Source organism: Hypanus sabinus, chromosome 12 (assembly GCF_030144855.1).
Source record: "Hypanus sabinus isolate sHypSab1 chromosome 12, sHypSab1.hap1, whole genome shotgun sequence".
NCBI classification, from domain to species: Eukaryota; Metazoa; Chordata; class Chondrichthyes; order Myliobatiformes; family Dasyatidae; genus Hypanus; species Hypanus sabinus.
The window spans coordinates 7159249-7180433 of NC_082717.1; the positions used below are offsets into that span (position 1 = coordinate 7159249).

Sequence of the window (21185 nt, forward strand, 5' to 3'; positions counted from 1 at the left end):
CATCCTTCTGTTCCCCTTTCCCTGTGCAGTTTCCTCTCCGACCACAGCTATTAGACTCTGCACTTAATACTGTTGTGAGTGGAACCATTGGAACCAGTGAAACTGCACAAAATGTACCAGCTAATACATTAATGGTCTTGCATCATTTATACGTGACTCCACATCCAAAATGGATTATTTAATCGAGTCACAGAGCAAATGAACATGGATAAACTGAGTTTGGCCGAACAAGTTCATGCTGACAATATTACCCATCGAGCTTGCCCTGTGGTTGCTGACTCAACCGCTTCCTCTGGCAGTTTGTTCCAAACGTTCACCATCCTCTGTGTGGAAGCATTGCCCCCCCCCCCCCCGGTCCTTTTTCAGTCTGACCCCTCAGCCAACTTCTAAGGGTTGACCGTGGGCCCAACAGATTGAGAAAATCACAAGGGAGGCATCACAGCTGCCACCGTTCATTAAGAGTTTGAGGAGATTTGGGTTGTCACTAAAAACTAGCAAATTTCCACACCCGTACCGTCGGGAGAATTCTGACTGTTTGCATCGCCGTCAGGGATGGAGGGGCCACTGCTCAGGGTCAGAAAAAGCTTCTTGTTGTTCAGTCGAGCCTGACTCTTCATGACCTCGGAGACCCTGTCGGGTCCATAGGGCTTTCGTGGCAGGATACGGAAGTAGGTTGCCAGGCCTTTCTTCCCCACGGATACTGCTGCTGCCCAGGCTGGGACCCGGCTGGGCTTGAACTCAGGACCATCTGCCTTGCAGTCCAGTGCTGAAGCCACTACACCACCAGCCAGCCCACTGCAGAAAGCTGTCAATTCAGCCTGCCCATGGGCACTAGCTCCAAGCCCCACCATCAAGGACGCCTTCAAAAGTCAGTACCTCAGAAAGACGGCATCCATCATTGAGGACCCCGATCACCCGGGACATGCCCTCTCTTCACTGCTACCATCAGAGAGGAGGTTCGGAGTCATGAAGACTCACATTCAATATTATAGGAACAGTTTCCCATCTACCATCAGATTTCCAAATGGTCCATGAGGCCATGAACACTACCTCACTATTCTGATTACTTTTTGCACTAGTTATTTGTACTATGTATTTCTTATTGTGATTTATAGTAATATTTTATGTGTTGCATTGTACTGGTGCCACAAAACAATACAGTTCACGACATATGCCAGTGGGAGTAAACTCGATTTGGGTTCTGGTTCCCTGAATAGACTGGGATTATTGTTACGTAGGACAAGTCACTGGCTCTAGAAGTGTTGTCTGTGACTCGGAGGTAGATCGTGGATTGGGATCTGGAGGTTGTGGGTCTGAGTCCTGCTCCAGCTCGTGACGGTGGTGCAGAGGGATGTGATGGAATTGGAGAGAGGAGCCAACCTGTTGTACGACCCATGTGACCTCCCACGGTGGATGCAGGCAATCCCACAGCATCAGTTAAAGGAAAATGTGAGTTTATCCCTGGGGTCCTGGCTATTGTTCACCCTCAGCCCACATAGAGTTTAACCCATTTCTGCCTTTGGGACTGTGGAGACAATTTGACAGCTGCTGTCCCTGTTATAGTGATTACATTTCCAAATTAATGAACTGCCCTGGGGTGTCCTAAGATAGAATAAAAAATCAAACAGTACCAAATAGATACAACGCCCCTCTTTCTCTCTTACACACTCACTCTCCTTTTATATTTCTCGTTCTCTCTCTGTTTTTCTCTCCTCTCTCTCTCTCTGATTATCTCTACCTCCCTCTCTTTCTCTCTCACTTACTCTCGCTCTCTCATACACACTTACCCATTTTCACATTTGCAGCTAATGCCGACTAAACAGAAAACTGAAGAGTAGCAAAGAGATACATCTCTCTATACAATGAGGTACTGCCCACACTGCAAATCTCTCTCTCTCTCTCTGACCCTCACTCTCTCTCTCTTTCGTTCTATCTCTATGTACCTACCCACTCTCTCTCTATTTCTCTTCCCTCCTCTCCCTCTTTATAGCTCTCTCTATCCCTCTTTCTATCACTCTCTCCCCCTCTCTGTTTCATTCTCTCTCCCCCCTTCTCTCTCTAACCCTCTCCCCCTCTTACTCCCTCTCTCACCCCTTTCTCTCTCACTCCCTCCCTCCCCACCCCCATCCCCCTCTCTCTCTCTCTCCCCTCTCTCTCCTCCTCCCTCACTTCACTCTCTCACTCCCTCCCTCCCCACCCCCATCCCCCTCTCTCTCTCTCTCCCCTCTCTCTCCTCCTCCCTCACTTCACTCTCTCACTCCCTCACACGCACATCTGCAGCTAACCCTGACCACAGGTTAGCAGAAACTCGTGGGATCACAACGATCGCTCAGGGGATACGGTGGAAAGTATCGGAGGTGAACTTGCTTGTTCAGGTGAGAAACGTGGACACCCCAGGCAGTGAGCTGTCGAACCAGACCAGGGAACGGTGAGTGAGAGAAGAGAGCTCATCAGCTCTCTGATTGGGTGGAAGGTTCTCACCAATGGAACTGTGTCTTTGCTCACAGAAAAGTTTGCTGTTGTTAAGCTAATACTTTGCACAATTTAAATACAATATATTATAAAGACCTATCAGTGGAAGAGTCCCTGGTGGTGAACTGCCTCTCCATTAGTGCATTTATATATTAAAGTGTTCCTGACATGAGTTTGGAGAAGGGGAGTGCATGGAGCATGTAGGGAACTGATCATCTTGGGAGTAATTTCTCTCTGCAAGAAAGGGCAATGGGGAACGGCCCATAGAGCCTGACTACGACAATGATTGAGAGGTGAGGAAGCCCCACAATTACTGCAGTCATGTACCATTCCAGGGGGCCACACAAGTGGCAATGGTGCTGGAGGCTTTAAGAAATTTAATAGAACACCACATAATGCATTGAGTACGATTGTCAGAGCATAGCGGTATTGCACGGTCTACTCCTGTGAATGAGATTCGAAGCCACTCACCTTTCCTCAGCTCCACACATACGGCAGCAGGCTGTCCACCAGGATGGGCCTTGGGGCACAGGGAGTGACCATTGGAGGTACAGACAGTCTATGGAAAGATTCGATCCCCACTGACCAGGGAGCCCAGGGCAAAGTCTAAAGACCAAAAGTAGGCTTCCAGGAGTGAAGATATGGAACAGGTCAACCCCTAGAGGGGGATGGAGATATGGGTCTCAGGGAAAGGGAAATTGTTGATATGAAATCTGAGACTCAAGCAATGGAAAAAGTCTATTTGCATTTACCTTATCTATACCTCTTATTATTTTGAATACCTCTATCAAATCTCCCCTCACTCTCCTATGCTCCAGGGAATAAAGTCCTAAGCTATTCAAACTTTCCCTCTAACTCAAGTCCTCAAGTCCTGGCTGTGTAAATGGTGGGCGGGGGAAGCTCACCAAGTGTCATCACACATTCCGGTGCCAAGGTAGCATGCCCACAATGCTCGGCAGAACAACAGAGGACACAACAAGCAATGAAACAACAACCGGAAAACAAGCCCCCATCCTACCTCCCACCCACCCTCCCTCCCACCCATCCACACACACACACACACACATAAGTGAGTCCACCAACTCCACAGCAGGCTTCCAGGCCATCGCACCTCCAGTCTCCGGGTTTCAGCAATCGGGTTACAATATCGAGACTTCTGATTGGCCACCGGGCTTCGATCTTCGGTGCCGACCCCCAGTGACAGGACCCCGAACTCCAATGGAACGAGCCCACAAGTCTACACCACACAGTCCCCGTCCTTCAAATCGATCCGGTGTCAGTCTGTCGCCTTGCCCTAAAAACTCGCAGGGCAGCCCAAAGCCACGAGATCCCCCATCGAGCGTCTCCAGCTGCCTCTCGCTGCACCGGTCTGTGCTGCTGGATTAGCTTGCAGACAGCAGAGATTTCTGCCCGAAGCTTATTAATGCGCCTTCCCACCCTGAAGAGAGAAGCAGCCTCGCACTGTTGAGCAGAGCCTGTCATCTGCGGCCAGGCTGATAACGAGCTGGATGCGACTGCAGAGATACTGCGGATGCTGGTGCCTGAGACCGGATGGGAGGGAGACTCTCCTGCTCCGACTGCAGCCAGGTGGGCTCCAGAGTGGAGACCAGGCATGGCCCCTGCCTCAGTGGAGAAGCTTCAATCAAGCCCTCTGTGCCCTGGAACCTTATGCAGGAACTATTCTGTAGAACCTGCATTTGGAGGGATGGACTTAATGTCTCCATCCACTTGCCTTTTAGAAATATGCCCCTCCCATCACTGAGGCTGGTATAAAAGCTGCAACAACACAGATTTTGCAGTTAGTTACAGGCTGTGGGGTTGAAGTCACCTTCTAGCCACCATTTGGATCTATGGTTTCTCCGGCTGTCTAGAAGCCCAGCCTTTCCCAGACGAGGAGAAGGAGTGAATTTTCATTAAAGGGCGTCTGAGCAGGAGTGAGTGGTGAGTAGAGGCTGAGGGGGTTTACTGTGAACTGTTTTGTCTGAGTTTTCTGGCAGACTGATCCCCCTTTACCTTGGGGTTTGATGCCTCTGGCCGGCTTCACTTCCCAGAGAGGTGCCTCGAAAGCAGAGTGCAAGGGCCTTAACGCCTCCACACGTGCTCAGGGCCGCATAATTGTTCGTCGGTGATACTGTAATGTTTAGAAGGTGGTTGTGGGGGTTATTAGTGTGGGGGGAGGGAAAATGTTGGAATTAAAGCTTAGGGTTAGATTCAAGTGGCTGAACTGGGATTCGCGTCGAACACGTTCGGGATCCGAGGGTTAAGGGGACTTTTACGGTAGATTTGGGCCACTTTTTGCCTCGAAAAGGCAGGGTGGATTCAGCCTCGTGGCCTGTGCTTTTCTCAGCATTGCTGGCTGCTTCTGACCGCACCCAAGCTCTATCCAAAATGCTGCCTGTGTCGCAATTCAGGAAGCTGTATCTCGTTTAGTGAACATTAGGTCTTTGAATGTTAGAATGTGTGCATTAACTTGTTCATGTATATGCTTGTGTGAGTGTGTGTGTGTGCGTGTGTGTGTGTGCGTGTGTGTGCGTGTGAGTGTCTGGGTCTGGTTTCTATAAGTGTGTGACACTTAGAACAGGAAACTTGTCTCCTGCATTCAAGTTTAAATGTGTTTCAAGGCCAGAGAGGAACCTTCCCCGTTTTCTCCCCAGACTCCGAGGACAGGGGGACTAATATGGCCAACAATGTCAAGAGGGATAGAGAGAGAGAGAGAGAGAGAGTTGTAAAGCAGAAGGAAATAATTCACTCTGATACCCTTCAGAGAAGAATCCAAATCAAATTTCTTCCTTTAAAATATATAAAAAATATATAAAGATATCGGGATGCACATGCAACTTGTATTTTTTAGAAGAGAAATGTCAAATCTTGTTTCAGCTCAGACAGAAAAAGAAAGAATTTGTGACAATAATGTCCTTTGAAGAAGTTTGTTTCAGAAAGGAATTTATGTAGAATTTGAATCCCCAGAGTTACTTGGAGAGAATAAATGGGTCTTCGGTCTGATTGTGAGTCTTTTTATGAAAAGGGGAAATCTCATACAAAAAGCTTTATTCTCATTAAACTCAAAAACAAAAAGAAGACAAAGAGGCTCAGAGGAGAAGGAACATGTCTGTCCACTAACAGGGAGGACTATCAATGGGATCTTTATCCAGAAGTAGAAGGCAGCCCACAAGTTTGTATGCTGAGGAGAACTTTCACAGGCTGAGACAGTGAGACCTTGTCAGGCTTCCTTATTCGTGAGAGAATCCCTCTCCTTAAATCCTGATGAGAGAGACTCAAAATGGCACCCAGGTGGGGCATGTTCCTGAGAGAGAGAGAGAGAGAGAGAGAGAGAGAGAGAGAGAGAGAGAGGTAAGAGGGAGTGAGAGAGGGGGTTGAAAGAAAGAGGAGAGAGTTAAGAGGGAGAGGGGGTGAGAGAGAGGAGAGAGAGGAGGGGTGAAAGAGGGGTGAGAGAGTGTGAGAAAGAGGGGGAGAGACCGAGAGAGGCAGAGACAGGATGAGAAAGAGTTGGGGAGAGAGAGGGGTCTGGGAGAGAGAGAGTGGGAGCGAGAGGTGGAGGAAGAGAGGATGGGAGAGGGGAGAGGGATGAAGCAGAGAAGAAGGAAGAGAAAGAGAGGGAGGGGAAAGAGAGGGGGGAGGAGGGCAAAGATGAGACTGGAGAGCATATTTTTCAGAAGATTTGAGGATGGTGAATGTCAAAATTGGAATGATTTCAAAAGAGGAATTCTCAAATCTTTAAAACACTGGTTGGTAAAGGGTGTGTTTGTGTGAGAGAGGGTTATGAGTGTGTGAGTGTGTGTGGGAGAGAGGGAGGGTTATGAGTCAGTGTGCGTGTGTATGTGAGAGAGAGAGGGAGGGGTATGAGTGAGTGAGTGGGTGGGTGTGTGGGAGAGAGGGAGGGTTATGAGTCAGTGAGTGAGTGAGTGTGTGTGTGGGAGAGAGGGAGGGTTATGAGTCAGTGAGTGAGTGAGTGAGTGAGTGTGTGTGTGGGAGAGAGGGAGGGTTATGAGTCAGTGAGTGAGTGAGTGAGTGTGTGTGTGGGAGAGAAGGAGGGTTGTGAGTGTGTGTGTGGGAGAGAGGGAGGGTTATGAGTGAGTGAGTGAGTGTGTGTGGGAGAGAGGGAGGGGTATGAGTGAGTAAGTGGGTGTGTGGGAGAGAGGGAGGGTTATGAGTGAATGAGTGTGTGTGGGAGAGAGGGAGGGTTATGAGTCAGTGAGTGTGTGTGGGAGAGAGGGAGGGTTATGAGTCAGTGAGTGTGTTTGGGAGAGAGGGAGGGTTGTGTGTTTGGGAGAGAGGGAGGGGTATGAGTGAGTGAGTGGGTGTGGGAGAGAGGGAGGGTTACGAGTCAGTGAGTGAGTGAGTGTGTGTGTGGGAGAGAGGGAGGGTTATGAGTCAGTGAGTGAGTGAGTGAGTGAGTGTGTGTGTGGGAGAGAGGGAGGGTTATGAGTGAGTGAGTGTGTTTGGTAGAGAGGGAGGGTTATGAGTGAGTGAGTGTGTGTGGGAGAGAGGGAGGGTTATGAGTCAGTGAGTGTGTTTGGGAGAGACAGAGGGTTATGAGTGAGTGAGTGTGTTTGGGAGAGAGGGAGGGTTATGAGTGAGTGAGTGTGTGTGGGAGAGAGGGAGGGTTATGAGTCAGTGAGTGAGTGAGTGAGTGTGTGTGTGGGAGAGAGGGAGGGTTATGAGTGAGTGAGTGAGTAAGTGTGTGTGTGTGTGTGGGAGAGAGGGAGGGTTATGAGTGAGTGAGTGTGTGTGGGAGAGAGGGAGGGTTGTGTGTTTGGGAGAGAGGGAGGGTTATGAGTGAGTGAGTGAGTGTGTGTGTGTGGGAGAGAGGGAGGGTTATGAGTGAGTGTGAGTGTGTGTGTGGGAGAGAGGGAGGGTTATGAGTGAGTGTGAGTGTGTGTGTGGGAGAGAGGGAGGGTTATGAGTGAGTGAGTGAGTGAGTGAGTGAGTGAGTGAGTGAGTAAGTGTGTGTGTGTGTGTGGGAGAGAGGGAGGGGTATGAGTGAGTGAGTGGGTGTGGGAGAGAGGGAGGGTTATGAGTCAGTGAGTGAGTGAGTGTGTGTGAGAGAGGGTTATGAGTGAGTGAGTGAGTGAGTGAGTGTGTGTGGGAGAGAGGGAGGGTTATGAGTGAGTGAGTGAGTGAGTGAGTGAGTGAGTGAGTGAGTGTGTGTGTGGGAGAGAGGGAGGGTTATGAGTCAGTGAGTGAGTGAGTGTGTGTGAGAGAGGGTTATGAGTGAGTGAGTGAGTGAGTGTGTGTGGGAGAGAGGGAGGGTTATGAGTGAGTGAGTGAGTGAGTGAGTGAGTGAGTGTGTGTGAGAGAGGGTTATGAGTGAGTGAGTGAGTGAGTGTGTGTGGGAGAGAGGGAGGGTTATGAGTCAGTGTGCGCGTGTATGTGAGAGAGAGAGGGAGGGGTATGAGTGAGTGAGTGAGTGAATGTGCTTGAGGGTGAGAGTGTGCTTGTCAATATATGTGTAAGTGGAGGAGAGAGAGGGGAGTGAGGGGGAGAGAGGGGAGTAAGGGAGAAAGAGAGCAGTGAGGGAGAGAGAGGGAGTGGAGGGGCGAGAAAGGGAGTGGAGGGAGAGAGATGAGACGAAGGGAGAGAGAGAAAGGGGAGAGAGAGTGGAAGCAAGTTGGGAGAGGGAAGGGAAGAGGGGAAGAGAGGAGGCGGGCAGAAAGAGATGAAAGATGGAGAAGAAAGAGGGGAGAGAGTGCGAGGGGAGAGAGTGGGACAACGGGGAGCAAATAGTATGAAAGAAGCAGAGACAGAGAGATCCAGGGGAAAAGGTCAAAGAGGTGTTGGGAGATGGAGGGAAAGAGAGAGGAAAGAGAATGAGTGGGAGAGATTGGATGAGGCCAAGATGGGAGACAGAGAGAAAGGGTGGATAGTGAGGGGCAGAGAGAGAGAGAGAGTAAAGAAAGGATGAGAGAGAGAGAGAGATGGGGAAAGAGGGAGACTGTAAATAGGGAGAGGACAGAGAGGGATCGAGGTAGGGAGGAGAAGGGCCAAGTCAAGCTGAGGAAGGTTGCAGGGGTTTGAGGAAATGCAGAGTGAAGAGGAGACAAGGGAAAGGAGGGGGAAATGGGTGAAGGAAGGCAACAGGGACTGGCCTAATTCTATCTCTGTTAAGTGGGCATTTACCTCTGTGAGTTTAGATTAAATTACTCACTCTGCCTAAGAGCGAGGAAATGAAATGGCGGCAGGGTGCCACCTGGCCACCTTCCAGGAGCTGTGATATTGTTACAGAAATCACTCAACAAACTACAGAGTCTAAATCAAACAACAATCCCACTGTTACTGCTGGGGTCTCGGGGTATTGTGTGGGTAATCGTCAATCTCTGTTACTGCTGGGGTCTCTGGGTATTGTGTGGGTAATCGTCAATCTCTGTTACTGCTGGGGGCTCGGGGTACTGTGTGGGTACCCTACAATCTCTGTTACTGCTGGGGGCTTGGGGTACTGTGTGGGTACCCTACAATCTCTGTTACTGCTGGGGGCTTGGGGTACTGTGTGGGTACCCTACAATCTCTGTTACTGCTGGGGGCTTGGGGTACTGTGTGGGTACCCTACAATCTCTGTTACTGCTGGGGGCTCGGGGTACTGTGTGGGTACCCTATAATCTCTGTTACTGCTGGGGACTCGGGGTAACAGTGTGGGTACCCTACAATCTCTGTTACTGCTGGGGACTCGGGGTAACAGTGTGGGTACCCTACAATCTCTGTTACTGCTGGGGTCTATGGGTACTGGGTGGGTAATCGTCAATCTGTTACTGCTGGGGTCTCTGGGTACTGGGTGGGTAATCGTCGATCTCTGTTACTGCTGGGGTCTCTGGGTAACAGTGTGGGTACCCTACAATCTCTGTTACTGCTGGGGGCTCGGGGTACTGAATGCTGAAACATGCTGTTCTGAGAGCCCGTGGTGGGATGTAGGATTGCCAAAAAGCAGCTCCCAACTTTCAGTCTCAACACTCCACGTTACCCTGTGTGGGGCTTTTCCTTCATTTCTGCTGAGTATGTATCTGATTGATGGCTCACCATTCCTTTCAAAACACACTCTCCTCTGTTTGTTTCCACCATCCAGTGAGGGTGAGAGCATGTGAGGGACCGTGACAAAATGGGGATCAGTGTGTGTAAGAGATCATCCCCCAGTGAGGATCAGTGTGTGTGTGGGACTGTCCCCCAGTGAGGGTCAGTGTGTGTGTGTGGGACCGTCCCCCAGTGAGGATCAGTGTGTGTGTGGGACTGTCCCCCAGTGAGGGTCAGAGTGTGTGTGGGACCGTCCCCCAGTGAGGATCAGTGTGTGTGTGGGACTGTCCCCCAGTGAGGGTCAGTGTGTGTGTGTGTGTGGGACCGTCCCCCAGTGAGGATCAGTGTGTGTGTGGGACTGTCCCCCAGTGAGGGTCAGTGTGTGTGGGACCGTCCCCCAGTGAGGATCAGTGTGTGTGTGGGACTGTCCCCCAGTGAGGGTCAGTGTGTTGTGGGACCGTCCCCCAGTGAGGGTCAGTGTGTGTGTGGGACCATCCCCCAGTGAGGGTCAGTGTGTGTGTGGGACCATCCCCCAGTGAGGGTCAGTGTGTGTGTGTGGGACCGTCCCCCAGTGAGGATCAGTGTGTATGTGGGACTGTCCCCCAGTGAGGGTCAGTGTGTGCTTGGAACCGTCCCCCAGTGAGGGTTAGTGTGTGTGTAGGACAGTTCCCCAGTGAGGGTCAGCATGTGTGTGGGACTGTCCCCCAGTGAGGTTCAGTGTGTATGGGACCGTCCCCCAGTGAGGGTCAGTGTGTGTGTAAGAGACTGTCCCCCAGTGAGGGTCAGTGTGTGTGTGGGACTGTCCCCCAGTGAGGGTCAGTGTGTGTGTAAGAGACTGTCCCCCAGTGAGGGTCAGTGTGTGTGTGGGACCGTCCCCCAGTGACGGTCAGTGTGTGTGTGGGACCGTCCCCCAGTGAGGGTCAGTGTTTGTGAGACTGTCCCCCAGTGAGGGTCAGTGTGTGTGAGACCATCCCCCAGTGCATTCTGTACCAGTCCATACCATTCCACAGCAGCCTATACCAGTCCATAATATTCCATACCAGTTAATAGCATTCTATACCATTCCACATCGGTCTATACCATTCCCTACCATTCCATTCCAGTCTATACCATTCCCTACCATTCCATTCCGGTCTATACCATTCTATACCATTCCACACTGGTTTATACAATTCCATAGCATTCCAACCAGTCTACACCAGCCCATACAAGTCTGTAACAGTCCATTCTATTCCACATCAGCCTGTTCCATACCATGCCATTCCATACCAGTCTATACCATTCCACAACAGCCTGTGACAGCCCATACCAATCTACATTGGTCTATACCATTCCATAATAGTGTATACCATTCCATTCCACACCAGTCTATGCCAATCCATACCATTCCATTGCAGTCCATACCATTCTGCACCGATCTGTGCCAATCCATACCATTCCACAACAGTCTATGCCAGTCCATACTATTCCATACTGGTTAATAGCATTCCTTACCATTCCATGTCAGTCTATACCATTCCATACCTGCCTATACAATTCCCTACCACTCCATTCCAGTCTATACCATTCTATACCATTCCACACCAGTATGTGTCAGTCCATACTATTCCATTCCAGTGGACAGTCCAAGGCTTTTTCCCAGAGTTGAAATGGTTGCCACAAGAGGGCACAGGTTTAAGGTGCTGAGGAGTAGGTACAGAGGAGATGTCAGGGATAAGTTTCTTACTCAGAGTGGTGAGTGTGTGGAATGGGCTGCCGGCAATGGTGGTGGAGGTAGATACAATAGGGTCTTTTAAGAGACTTTAGATAGGTACATGGAGCTTAGGAAAATAGAGGGCTGTAGGTAAGCCTAGTAATTCCTAAGGTAGGGACATGTTCGGCACAACTTTGTGGGCTGAAGGGTCTGTATTGTGCTGTAGGTTTTCTATGTTTCTATACCATTCCATATCAATTTATACCATTCCATACCATTCTATTCCAGTCTATACCATTCCATACCACTCCACTCCTCCCAGTCTGTGCCATTCCATACCAGTCCATATCATTCCACACCAATCAATACCATTCCACACCACTCTATGCTAATCCATTCCATTCCATACCAGTCTATGCCAATCTATACCATTCCATACCAGTCCATACCTTTTCACAATAGTCCATACTATTCCATACCAGTCTATGCCATTCCATACTATTCCACACCATTTTATCCTAATCCATACCATTCCATTCCAGTCCACACCATTCCACACCAGTCCATGCCAGTCTTTATGGTTTTACACCTTTCCATACCAGTCCAGTCCAGTCTATACCATTCCATACCAGCTAATGCCGGTCCATGCAACACACAGAATGCTGGAGTACCCATATGCAGCATCAGTGGATCTCACTCTGCCGGGGGAGGTGTTAGACATTTCAAAGACTCGTATATTGGCACATGGATGGTAGATAAATGGAAGGTTATGTAGGAGGAAAGGGTTGATCTTAAGTTGTTTAAAAGTCAGCACAGCATTGCAGGCCAATACATCTGTACTGCGCGGAACAGTTCTGTGTAATAAGATTTAGAACAATTTACAAATGTCTCCAAAGTCCTAGTCCCTTATAGTATAATGTTATTATGCTGCCACTTGGATCTGATATCAGGAAGTCTGAATTGAAGGATTTGGGACCATTATGGACGAATGATTGGATTTATGAGAGACTGCAGTGATTTTGTTAATATTAACAGTACTGATCTAATCTCAGCTTCTAACAAGCCCTCTGCTTTGTCATGCTCCCCAGGACAAACATGAGCAGTGACTGTGAACGGTACGAGAATAGATTCAGAGACCTGACACTGCCCCCTTTCATCAACGGCATCTCCTCCATCCTCTCCTTGGCCAATTCCGTCACCGCCTTTGGCAGCAAGGAGCTCGAGGTGAACGAGAGTGACCAGCTGAAGCAGGATGTGGAGAAGGCCTACACAGAGATGAGCAAGGCCGAGAAGGAGGCCAGTGGCCTGATCAACGCCATGACGACCGACAGCCTGCAGCTAGCCAAGGACCTTGACGAGGCCAAGAGGAAGCGCAAGAGCCTTGAGGAGGAGCTACAGGAGAAGAAGGATTTGCTGATCTGGCTGGAGAGCCAGAGGTACCTGATCAACGACCAACTTCAGGCTGCCCGCTCCAATCTGCATCACACCGAGAACACACTGAATGCTGCTGAGGCAAGGAGAGGAGAGAAACTCACTGGAAGGGACATGGGATTGGGCCTAATGCTCCTTGTCCCTTGTGTAGGTAAGTGGTGCTCAGTCCATCAACACCGTAAAACCCATAAGCTATAAGAGTAGGAATAGGCCATTTGGCCCATCGAGTTGCTTCACTGTCATGGCTGATCTACTATCCCTCTCAAACCCTTTTTTTCTTGCATAAGAACATAAGACACAGGAGCAGAATTAGGCCATTCAACCCATCGAGTCTACTCTGCTATTCCATCACGGCTGATCCTGGATTCCACTCAACCCCATACACCTGACTTCTCATCATACCCTTTCTAAAAGGTCACCCCCCCTCAATTTTGAGGCTGTGCCCTCTAGTTCTGGATACCCCCACCATAGAAAACATCCTCTTCACATCTACCCTATCTAGTCCTTTCAATATTCAATAGGTTTCAATGAGATTCCCCACACTTTCTTCTAAATTCCAGTGAGGACATGCCCAAAGCTGCTAAACACCCCTTATATTTTAACCCCTTCGTTCCTGGAATCATCCTCATGAACTTCCTCTGGACTCTCTCCAATGACAATACATCCTTTCTGAGATATGGGGCCAAAACTGTTGACAATACATCAAGTGCAGCCTGATTAGAGTCTTATAAAGGCTCAGCTTTATCTCGTTGCTTTTATATTCTATTCCCCTTGAAATAAATGCCAACATTGCATTTGCCTTCTTTACCACAGACTCAACATGTAAATTAACCTTCTGGGAGTCTTCCATGAGGACTCCTAAGTCCCTCTGCATCTCTGATGTTTGACCCTTTACCCCATTTAGATAATAGTCCACACTGTTGTTCCTTTTATGCTAAATGCATTATCATACATTTCCCAACACTGTATTCCATCTGCCACTTTTTTGCCCATTCTTCCAATTTCTCGATCCTGCTGCAATTGTATTGCTTCCTCAGCACTACCTACCCCATCATCATATCATCAGCAAACTTTGCCACAAAGCCATCAATTCCATTATCTTAATCATTAACAAGCAGTGGTCCCAATACTGACCATCTCTTCTATCTCCCTATCCTTCCATTTTCCTCACATTCATGTGCCTATCTAAACATCTCCTAAAAATCCCTTAGGTATCTGCCTCTGTACTCACTCCAGCCAATGCATTCCTGGCACCCACCACATTCTGTGTAAAACTCTTGCCCCTTGCCTCCTTTGAAATTACCCCTTCTCACATTCAATGTATGCCCTTTAGTATTAGACATTTCAACCCTGGGCAAAAGATATTGTCTGTCTACGCTATCCATGCCTTTCATAATCTTATAGACTTCTGTCAGGTCTTCCATCAGCCTCCACTCCAGAGAAAACAACTCAAGTTGTCCAATTTGACAATTGTCACTGATGGTCTGATGGACTTCTGACAATCTACACTTGAAGATCTGATGGTGCTTAACAATTGTCGCTGATGGTCCTTTGATAATCACCATTTGATGGTCTGCCCTGTGATTCTCTTTTCCAGGAATTCCCATGGCCATCGACTACAGCAAAGAGCTTAACAGCACGAAGAATCTGCTGAAGGAGGTTGAGAAAGAAAAGCTTCGACTCGATGCCGAAGTCAAGAAGAACGAAGAAGAACTAAAGAATTGCAACAGTGAAATCCCAGAGAGAAACAAGGAGATCGAGAAACTGAAAGACAACTTGATGCAGATGGAACGAGAGGTGGAAATGATGCAGAAGGCATTCAGAGCCCTGGCTGACACGAAGACCAAGCTGAAGTATTGCCACAACTATCTCTCCAGTCTCCAGGGGTCTGTGGAGGTATTGTACAACTTCCGCGAAGACATGTACAGCCTGGAGCCCCACATGCCCCTGATTGAAGAGATATTTAATGACATACAACAGCAGAACTCCCAGAATGAGCTGCTGGTGTATGACTCGCGTGTCCAGAAGGTGGTCAAGAAGCTGAGAGCCATCCTAAAAGGCAAGATGTGAGGCCTGACAGTCTCTTCTGGGCAGGCCCTGCAAGGCCGGGTGCCTCCTTATCAATCCATGGCTGTGGAGTAAGGAAGGTTGGTGGGAACACGAGAACATAAAACCTGGGAGTAAGCATTGACTATCTGGCCCATTGAACCTGCTCCACAATTCAATAAGATCATTGCTGATTTGGCCATGAACTCAGCCCCACCCACCTGCCTTTTACCCATGACCCTGAATTCTTCTGCTGTGCTGTGAAGGGAGAATAGAAACAGTTCTCTGACTGCTAGGGAGCCAGTTCACTGGACTTGAGCAAGGAAGACTGAGAAAATAAAAGATGAAAGATACTTCAGGGTTAAGGAGGGGGTGCTGAGGGAATGGGAGCAATCAGGAAGGTCACCAGAAAACAGTAGTGTAAGAGTGGGCCACCCTCAACCCTCCAATATGATCAGAGTCATAGACTTCCACAGCACAGAAACAGTAAGTGGAGGTTGTGGAACTGGCCAGAGTTGCTGGTTCAAACCCAAGGTTTGCTAGCTGCCCTGACAGAGTTACATTTATAAGATCATGAGGGGAATACACAGGATCGTTTTCTCAGGGAGGAGTCTTTCAAAACAAGAGGGCACAAGTGTAAGATCAAAGGTGAGAGGTTTATTTATTTAGATTTGCAGTGCAGAATAATCCCTACTGGCCGTTTGAGCCCTGCTGCCCCAGCTACTCACAGGGGTGGCATGGTAGTGTAGTAGTTAGCACAATGCTTTTCAGACGACCCAGGTTCAATTCCCACTGCTGCCTGTAAAGAATTTGTACGTTCTGCTCGTAATCGTGTGGCTTTCCTCTGGGTGCTCCAGTTTCCTCCCACAGTCCAAAGCCAAACCGGCTGGGAGGTTAATCGGTTTCCGTGAGTCGTCCCTTTACCGTGATCGGGCTGGGATTTAATTAGGGTAATGCTGGCCATTGCAGCTCAATGGGCCAAAAAAGCTGTGCTGCATCTCGATAATTAAAAAATAAAGTAAAAACCCCGACAACCCTAGACTAATTACAGGGCAACTTACAATGACCAATGAACGGACCCAGTGTAGAGAAAACCAGAGCGCCCAGGGAGAGCCTACACATTCCAGAGGACTGTGGACTCTGATGCTGCGATCTGCAATAGGGTCACGTTAATCGCTACGCTACCATAACTCCTAAAACGGGCATCGGGGCAGCTTTGTCACACAGAGAGTGGTGCGTATTTGGAATGAGTCCAGGCAATGTATAAAACCCGGATGGATCAGAGAGGTGTAGGGGACTACAGGGGCAAACATGGGTGGATGGAATGACGGGTCAGCATGGACGAGCTGAGCCAAAGGGCCTGTTTCCAAGATGACTCTGTGAATCCAGTGGAGAGACTTGAGTGAGGGGCCAGAGTTACAAGGTGAAGGGGCAGACTGAGGGGTGTAAAAACCACTCACCAAGGGTGGTCAGTCTCAGGGATTCTCAGCCCTGGAAAACCGTAAGACATAGGAGCAGAATTAGGCCATTCAGCCCATCGAGTTTGCTCCACAATTTCATCATGGCTGATTTATTGTCCCTTTCAACCCCATTCTCCTGCATTCTCCCCTAACCTTTGGCACCCTGAGTAAACAAGAACATATCAACCTCTGCTTTAAATATACCCAATGACTTGGGCTCCATAACCTCCTGTAGCAATGAGTTGCACAGATTCACCACCCCCCCCCCCACCCACCCCGGCTAAAGAAATTCCTCCTCATCTCTGTTCTGAGGCTATAGTACTAGACTCCCCCATATTAGGAAACATCCCCTCCAAATCCACTCTATCTAAGCCTTTCAATATTCGAGAGGTTTCACTGAGACTGGAGGGTGATGAGGACCAGATTACCAGGAGTGTTGAAGGAGGAGGATCGGGGAACTGAGGGCAATGGCAAACCGGTGCAGGGAGAGGAGTGGAGTCAGGGACAGATCAGCCATGATCATGTTCAACACCACAGCAGATCTGAGGGAGCAGGTTGCCCATTCCTGCTGCGTTCTCGTGTTCCTGAGTCACCTGTACAACCTGGGAAGGTGGGCACAGTGAAGGTGAGGGAGTCCAGGAAGGACTGGTGGCACCAGGGAGCAGAGACATTCAACAACTCCCCATGAGTGTTCAAACCTCCCAGAGACTGACTGAAACATCAGGTGAGAAGGAGGCCATTTGGCCCCTCAAGCCAATCCTGTCATGTAGATCTGTGCGACACACACAAGACACTGGAGGACCTGAGGCAGCCTCTCTGGAGGGAAAAATAAACCATCAACGTTTCAGGCCATTGTTCAGGACAAGAAAGGAAGAGGGTAGAGCTACAATAAGAAAGTGGGGTGAAGGGGAGGAATATTATTTCTCTAACCTGGCAGTTTTCCCCCTCCTCCTTCTCTCTTCTATTCCCTAATCTGGCTCCCCTTTCACCTCTTCTCTTCTCCTCACCTACCTATCATTTCCCCTAATGCCCCTCCTTCCCTTTCTTCTGTGGTCCACTTACCTCTCCTATCAGATTCCTTCTTTTTCACCTATCACCTCCCAACTTGTTACTTCATCCCCTCTCCCCCACTCACCTGGCCTCACCTATCACCTCCCAGCTTCTTACCTCATCCCCACTCCCCCACTCACCTGGCCTCACCTATCACCTCCCAGCTTCTTACCTCATCCCCACTCCCCAACTTACCTGGCCTCACCTATCACCTCCCAGCTTCTTACTTCATCCCCTCTCCCCCACTCACCTGGCCTCACCTATCACCTACCAGCTTCTTACTTCATCCCCACTCCCCCACTCACCTGGCCTCACCTATCACCTCCCAGCTTCTTACTTCATCCCCTCTCCCCCACTCTCCTGGCCTCACCTATCACCTCCCAGCTTCTTACTTCATTCCCTCTCCCCCACTCTCCTGGCCTCACCTATCACCTCCCAGCTTCTTACTTCATCCCCTCTCCCCCACTCACCTGGCCTCACCTATCACCTACCAGCTTCTCACTTCATCCCCTCTCCCCCACTCACCTGGCCTCACCTATCACCTCCCAGCTTCTTACTTCATCCCCTCTCCCCCACTCACCTGGCCTCACCTATCACCTCCCAGCTTCTTACTTCATCCCCTCTCCCCCACTCACCTGACCTCACCTATCACCTTCCAGCTTCTTACCTCATCCCCACTCCCCCACTCACCTGGCCTCACCTATCACCTCCCAGCTTCTTACTCCATCCCCTCTCCCTCACCCCCACCTTCCCCCTCATCTGGCTTCACCTTCTAGCTAGTATTCCTTCCCCATTCCCCGCCCCACCTTCTTATTCTGCCTTCTGCTGCCTTCCTCTCCAGTCCCGATGAAGGGTCTCAGCCCAAAATGTCAACTGTTTATTTATTTCCATAGATGCTGCCTGACCTCCAGCATTTTGTGTGTGTTTCTCCGGATTTCCAGCATCTGCACAATCCCTTGTGTCTCTGATGTAGGTTTGAGACTCGAGTCCATTCACCCCCAAAACCCCTCATCAATTCTCCTGAACAAAGACTTTCTGGCCTGGAGTCAGTGGCCCAGAATCAAAGTCAGTGGTCAGGAGAAAATTCCTCCATCTCCTCGCCATCTTCATGGAAAAAGAGTTCTCAAATGTCACTTCTGGCGGGACTGATGGAAATCAATAATAGATGATCATAGGAAAGTCACTGGCATTGGGAAACGCCTGAATTTCCCAGTTACCATGAGCAGCCTCCAGGCCAGGAGAATTATTGAATCTGCAGTTTGCCCTGAACACCAGCCAAACTTACCTGTAATTTCAAAATCTTCTCAGGAGTTAGCCAAGATAAGGGAAAACACTTGGCACGATAGGGGAGGGGAGACGAATCATTGGTGCCTGTGTACGTCAGCCAATAGACGATTGGAAAGTCTAACCAGCCCTCGTCACCACCCACAGCCATCAACTGATGAAGAGCAGCTTCCCTTGCATTTAATATGAATTTCTCTCTCAGCGATATACATTCGCAAGATATATTTTATGATTAGGTGCATTTGTCGCATATACATCAAAACATACTGTGAAATTTGTTATTTGCATCAAATCAAATCAGTGAGGATGTGCTGTAAGTGTCACCATGTTCCTGGTGCCATCATAACATGTCTGCAGTACACTAACCCTCACCCATAAGACATATCAGAATAAGGCCATTTGGCCCATCGAGACTACTCTGCCATACCATCATGGCTGATTTATTATCCTCCCACTCTGTTCTTGCGCCTTCTCCCTGTAACCTTAGACACATTGCCCAATAGCAACCATCACTTTACATATACCCAAACACTTAGCCTCCACAGCCATCTGTGACAACGAATTCCACAGGTTCATCACTCGCTGGCTAAAGAAATTCCTCCTCATCTTTGTTCTGAAGGGACATCCTCCTATTTTGAGGCTGTACCCTCTGATCCTAGACTCCTCCACTTTAGGAAACAACCTCTCCGCATCCACTCTATCCAGGCCTTTCAATATTGAATAGGTTTCAGTGAGATCCCCCTCATTCTTCTAACCTCCAGTGAGTAACAAGCCCAGAGCCAACAAACTCTCCTCATCATTAACCCTGTCATTCCTGGAATCATTCCCATGATTTTGTGCCAAACTTTTAACCTACTTTAAGATCTATTACTACTGGAGTATACTATTGGACTGTTTACTTCTCTCCATAGATGCTGCCTGACTTGCTGAGTTCCTCCAGCATTGTGTGTGTGTGTGTGTGTGTGTGTGTGTGTGTGTGTGTGTGTGTGTGTGTGTGTGTGTGTGTGTGTGTGTGTGTGTGTGGTGCGCGCGCGTTTTGTATTGAATAATCACTCCCGGAAAACTGCACGGGACTTCTTGACGTGTTAAATGTCAAATAGTTATTTTTCTTGTTCAGCTGCTTTGTAAGCCACAGGCTGCAAGTGAAACAACTTTTGTGGTTGTGGATCTCGTAGGCAGATTCAGTATGACTGATCTCCCTGGGCGGTAAGGACCAAAGATTGCTGAAAGAAATGTCTTTACGCTGTCAAATGCTGGAAACTGAAGAAGATTGTAAAAGAATTTTATTTTTGTTACAAAGCATGGTTGTTAGCAACAAGTGAATACAGATTGATATGTTTGTAGATTTATTTACCAGGTTAGGTCATAATCAGTCTAACCTGTCCAAGTGCTAAATCCATCTTGATGCATGGATTTGCTGAGAAAGGCAGTTCCAGGAAGATGGGGCTTGTCAGTGATGTTTGGCAGCTCATCCAGGAGAAGGAGAACTCTGGTCTCAAACTGCCACTGATTGTGGTGATGTTCACTCGTGTGGAAAAATCTACAGCTGGGGTCCTAAGGCAGATCTACATTGTGTTCAACGCCGACTGGCAACTCCTGTGACACCGCTGGCGCCAGACCGTATCGGCCGCTGCCGTTCCTTTGGGTGGAGAAGGGGAGCCTGCTAATACTCTCCAAATTGTACTGCCCTGGCTTGAGAATCTAAATAGCTAGGACACAGTACCAATAGTCCACCCTGACTAATGGAGGGCCTCCCAGTCTAACGAGTCCCCATACACCCACTAGTTGGCCTAAGATCAACCCAAACAGACTGAGGTGGTCATGGTGATACGTTGGTGTGACACTGACCCTACCAGCTGTTTCATGTTCAGCCAGGGCTGTGCATAGTCCACAGTGTCGTGACACCGCCAGGGGACACCCAGTCAAACTCACTGAGGCTGAGGTTTAATCTGTGAGGGTGAAATCATCTTTCTGTAATTGGTTTACATTTTGCTCGTTGCTGATTTTGCTTCATTGCCACTAGCTGTAGAATGAGAGCTGGAAATGAATCGAACCATATCACATTTAATAAAGGGTTCTATAATAAGTATCAAGTGTGTTGTTTTCATTCACGGGTTCAGGCGTGAGTGGGACAGGCTCTTTGGCCCATTCAGTCTGCGCTACGCACACTACCGGCAATCAGTATTCAATTCCCGCCGCCGTCTGCCAAGAGTGTGTTCGTTCTAACCCATACATTCCAGGGTCCCAGGACCCAGGACCCAGGGTAGTGAACCAACAGTCATGAATTCCAGGTGGCTTGTCCCACTATCCCCTCAGGAGTGTGTGGCTGTCACCAGAGGAGATGGGGCCTAGGGTAGATCACCTACAACTATATAAAGATAAAGATTATCTTATTTGTCACATGTACATCAAAACATAGAGTGGAATGTGTCGCTTGCATCAACGACTAACATATCTGAGGACTGGGGACAGCCTGCAAGTGTCATCCACACCCACAGTGCCAACATAGTGTGCCCACAAATTACTAACTCTTAATAATCCATAAAACCATAAGACAATAAATACCAGGGCAGAATTAGGCCATTTTTCCATTCAAGTCTGTTCTGCCATTTCATCATGGCTGATCCATATATGATGCTCTTCATACGACATGCCATTTGATCCTGCAATCACTTTTGTGAAACTCGTTTGAACCCTCGCCAGTGTCAGCACATCCCCTCCTAAGATAA

The 21185-nt window shown here is 48.9% G+C and overlaps 1 protein-coding gene across 1 annotated transcript; it reads left to right on the forward strand.

Moving 5' to 3' along the window:
- Positions 1-4276: 4276 nt before the first annotated feature.
- Positions 4277-20545, forward strand: LOC132402603 (uncharacterized). The gene is made up of 3 exons (XM_059985503.1): positions 4277-4413; positions 12274-12767; positions 14214-20545. The coding sequence occupies exons 2-3, from the start codon at positions 12281-12283 to the stop codon at positions 14684-14686; spliced, it is 960 nt and encodes a 319-aa protein (XP_059841486.1). The 5' UTR covers positions 4277-4413; positions 12274-12280; the 3' UTR covers positions 14687-20545.
- Positions 20546-21185: the final 640 nt, after the last annotated feature.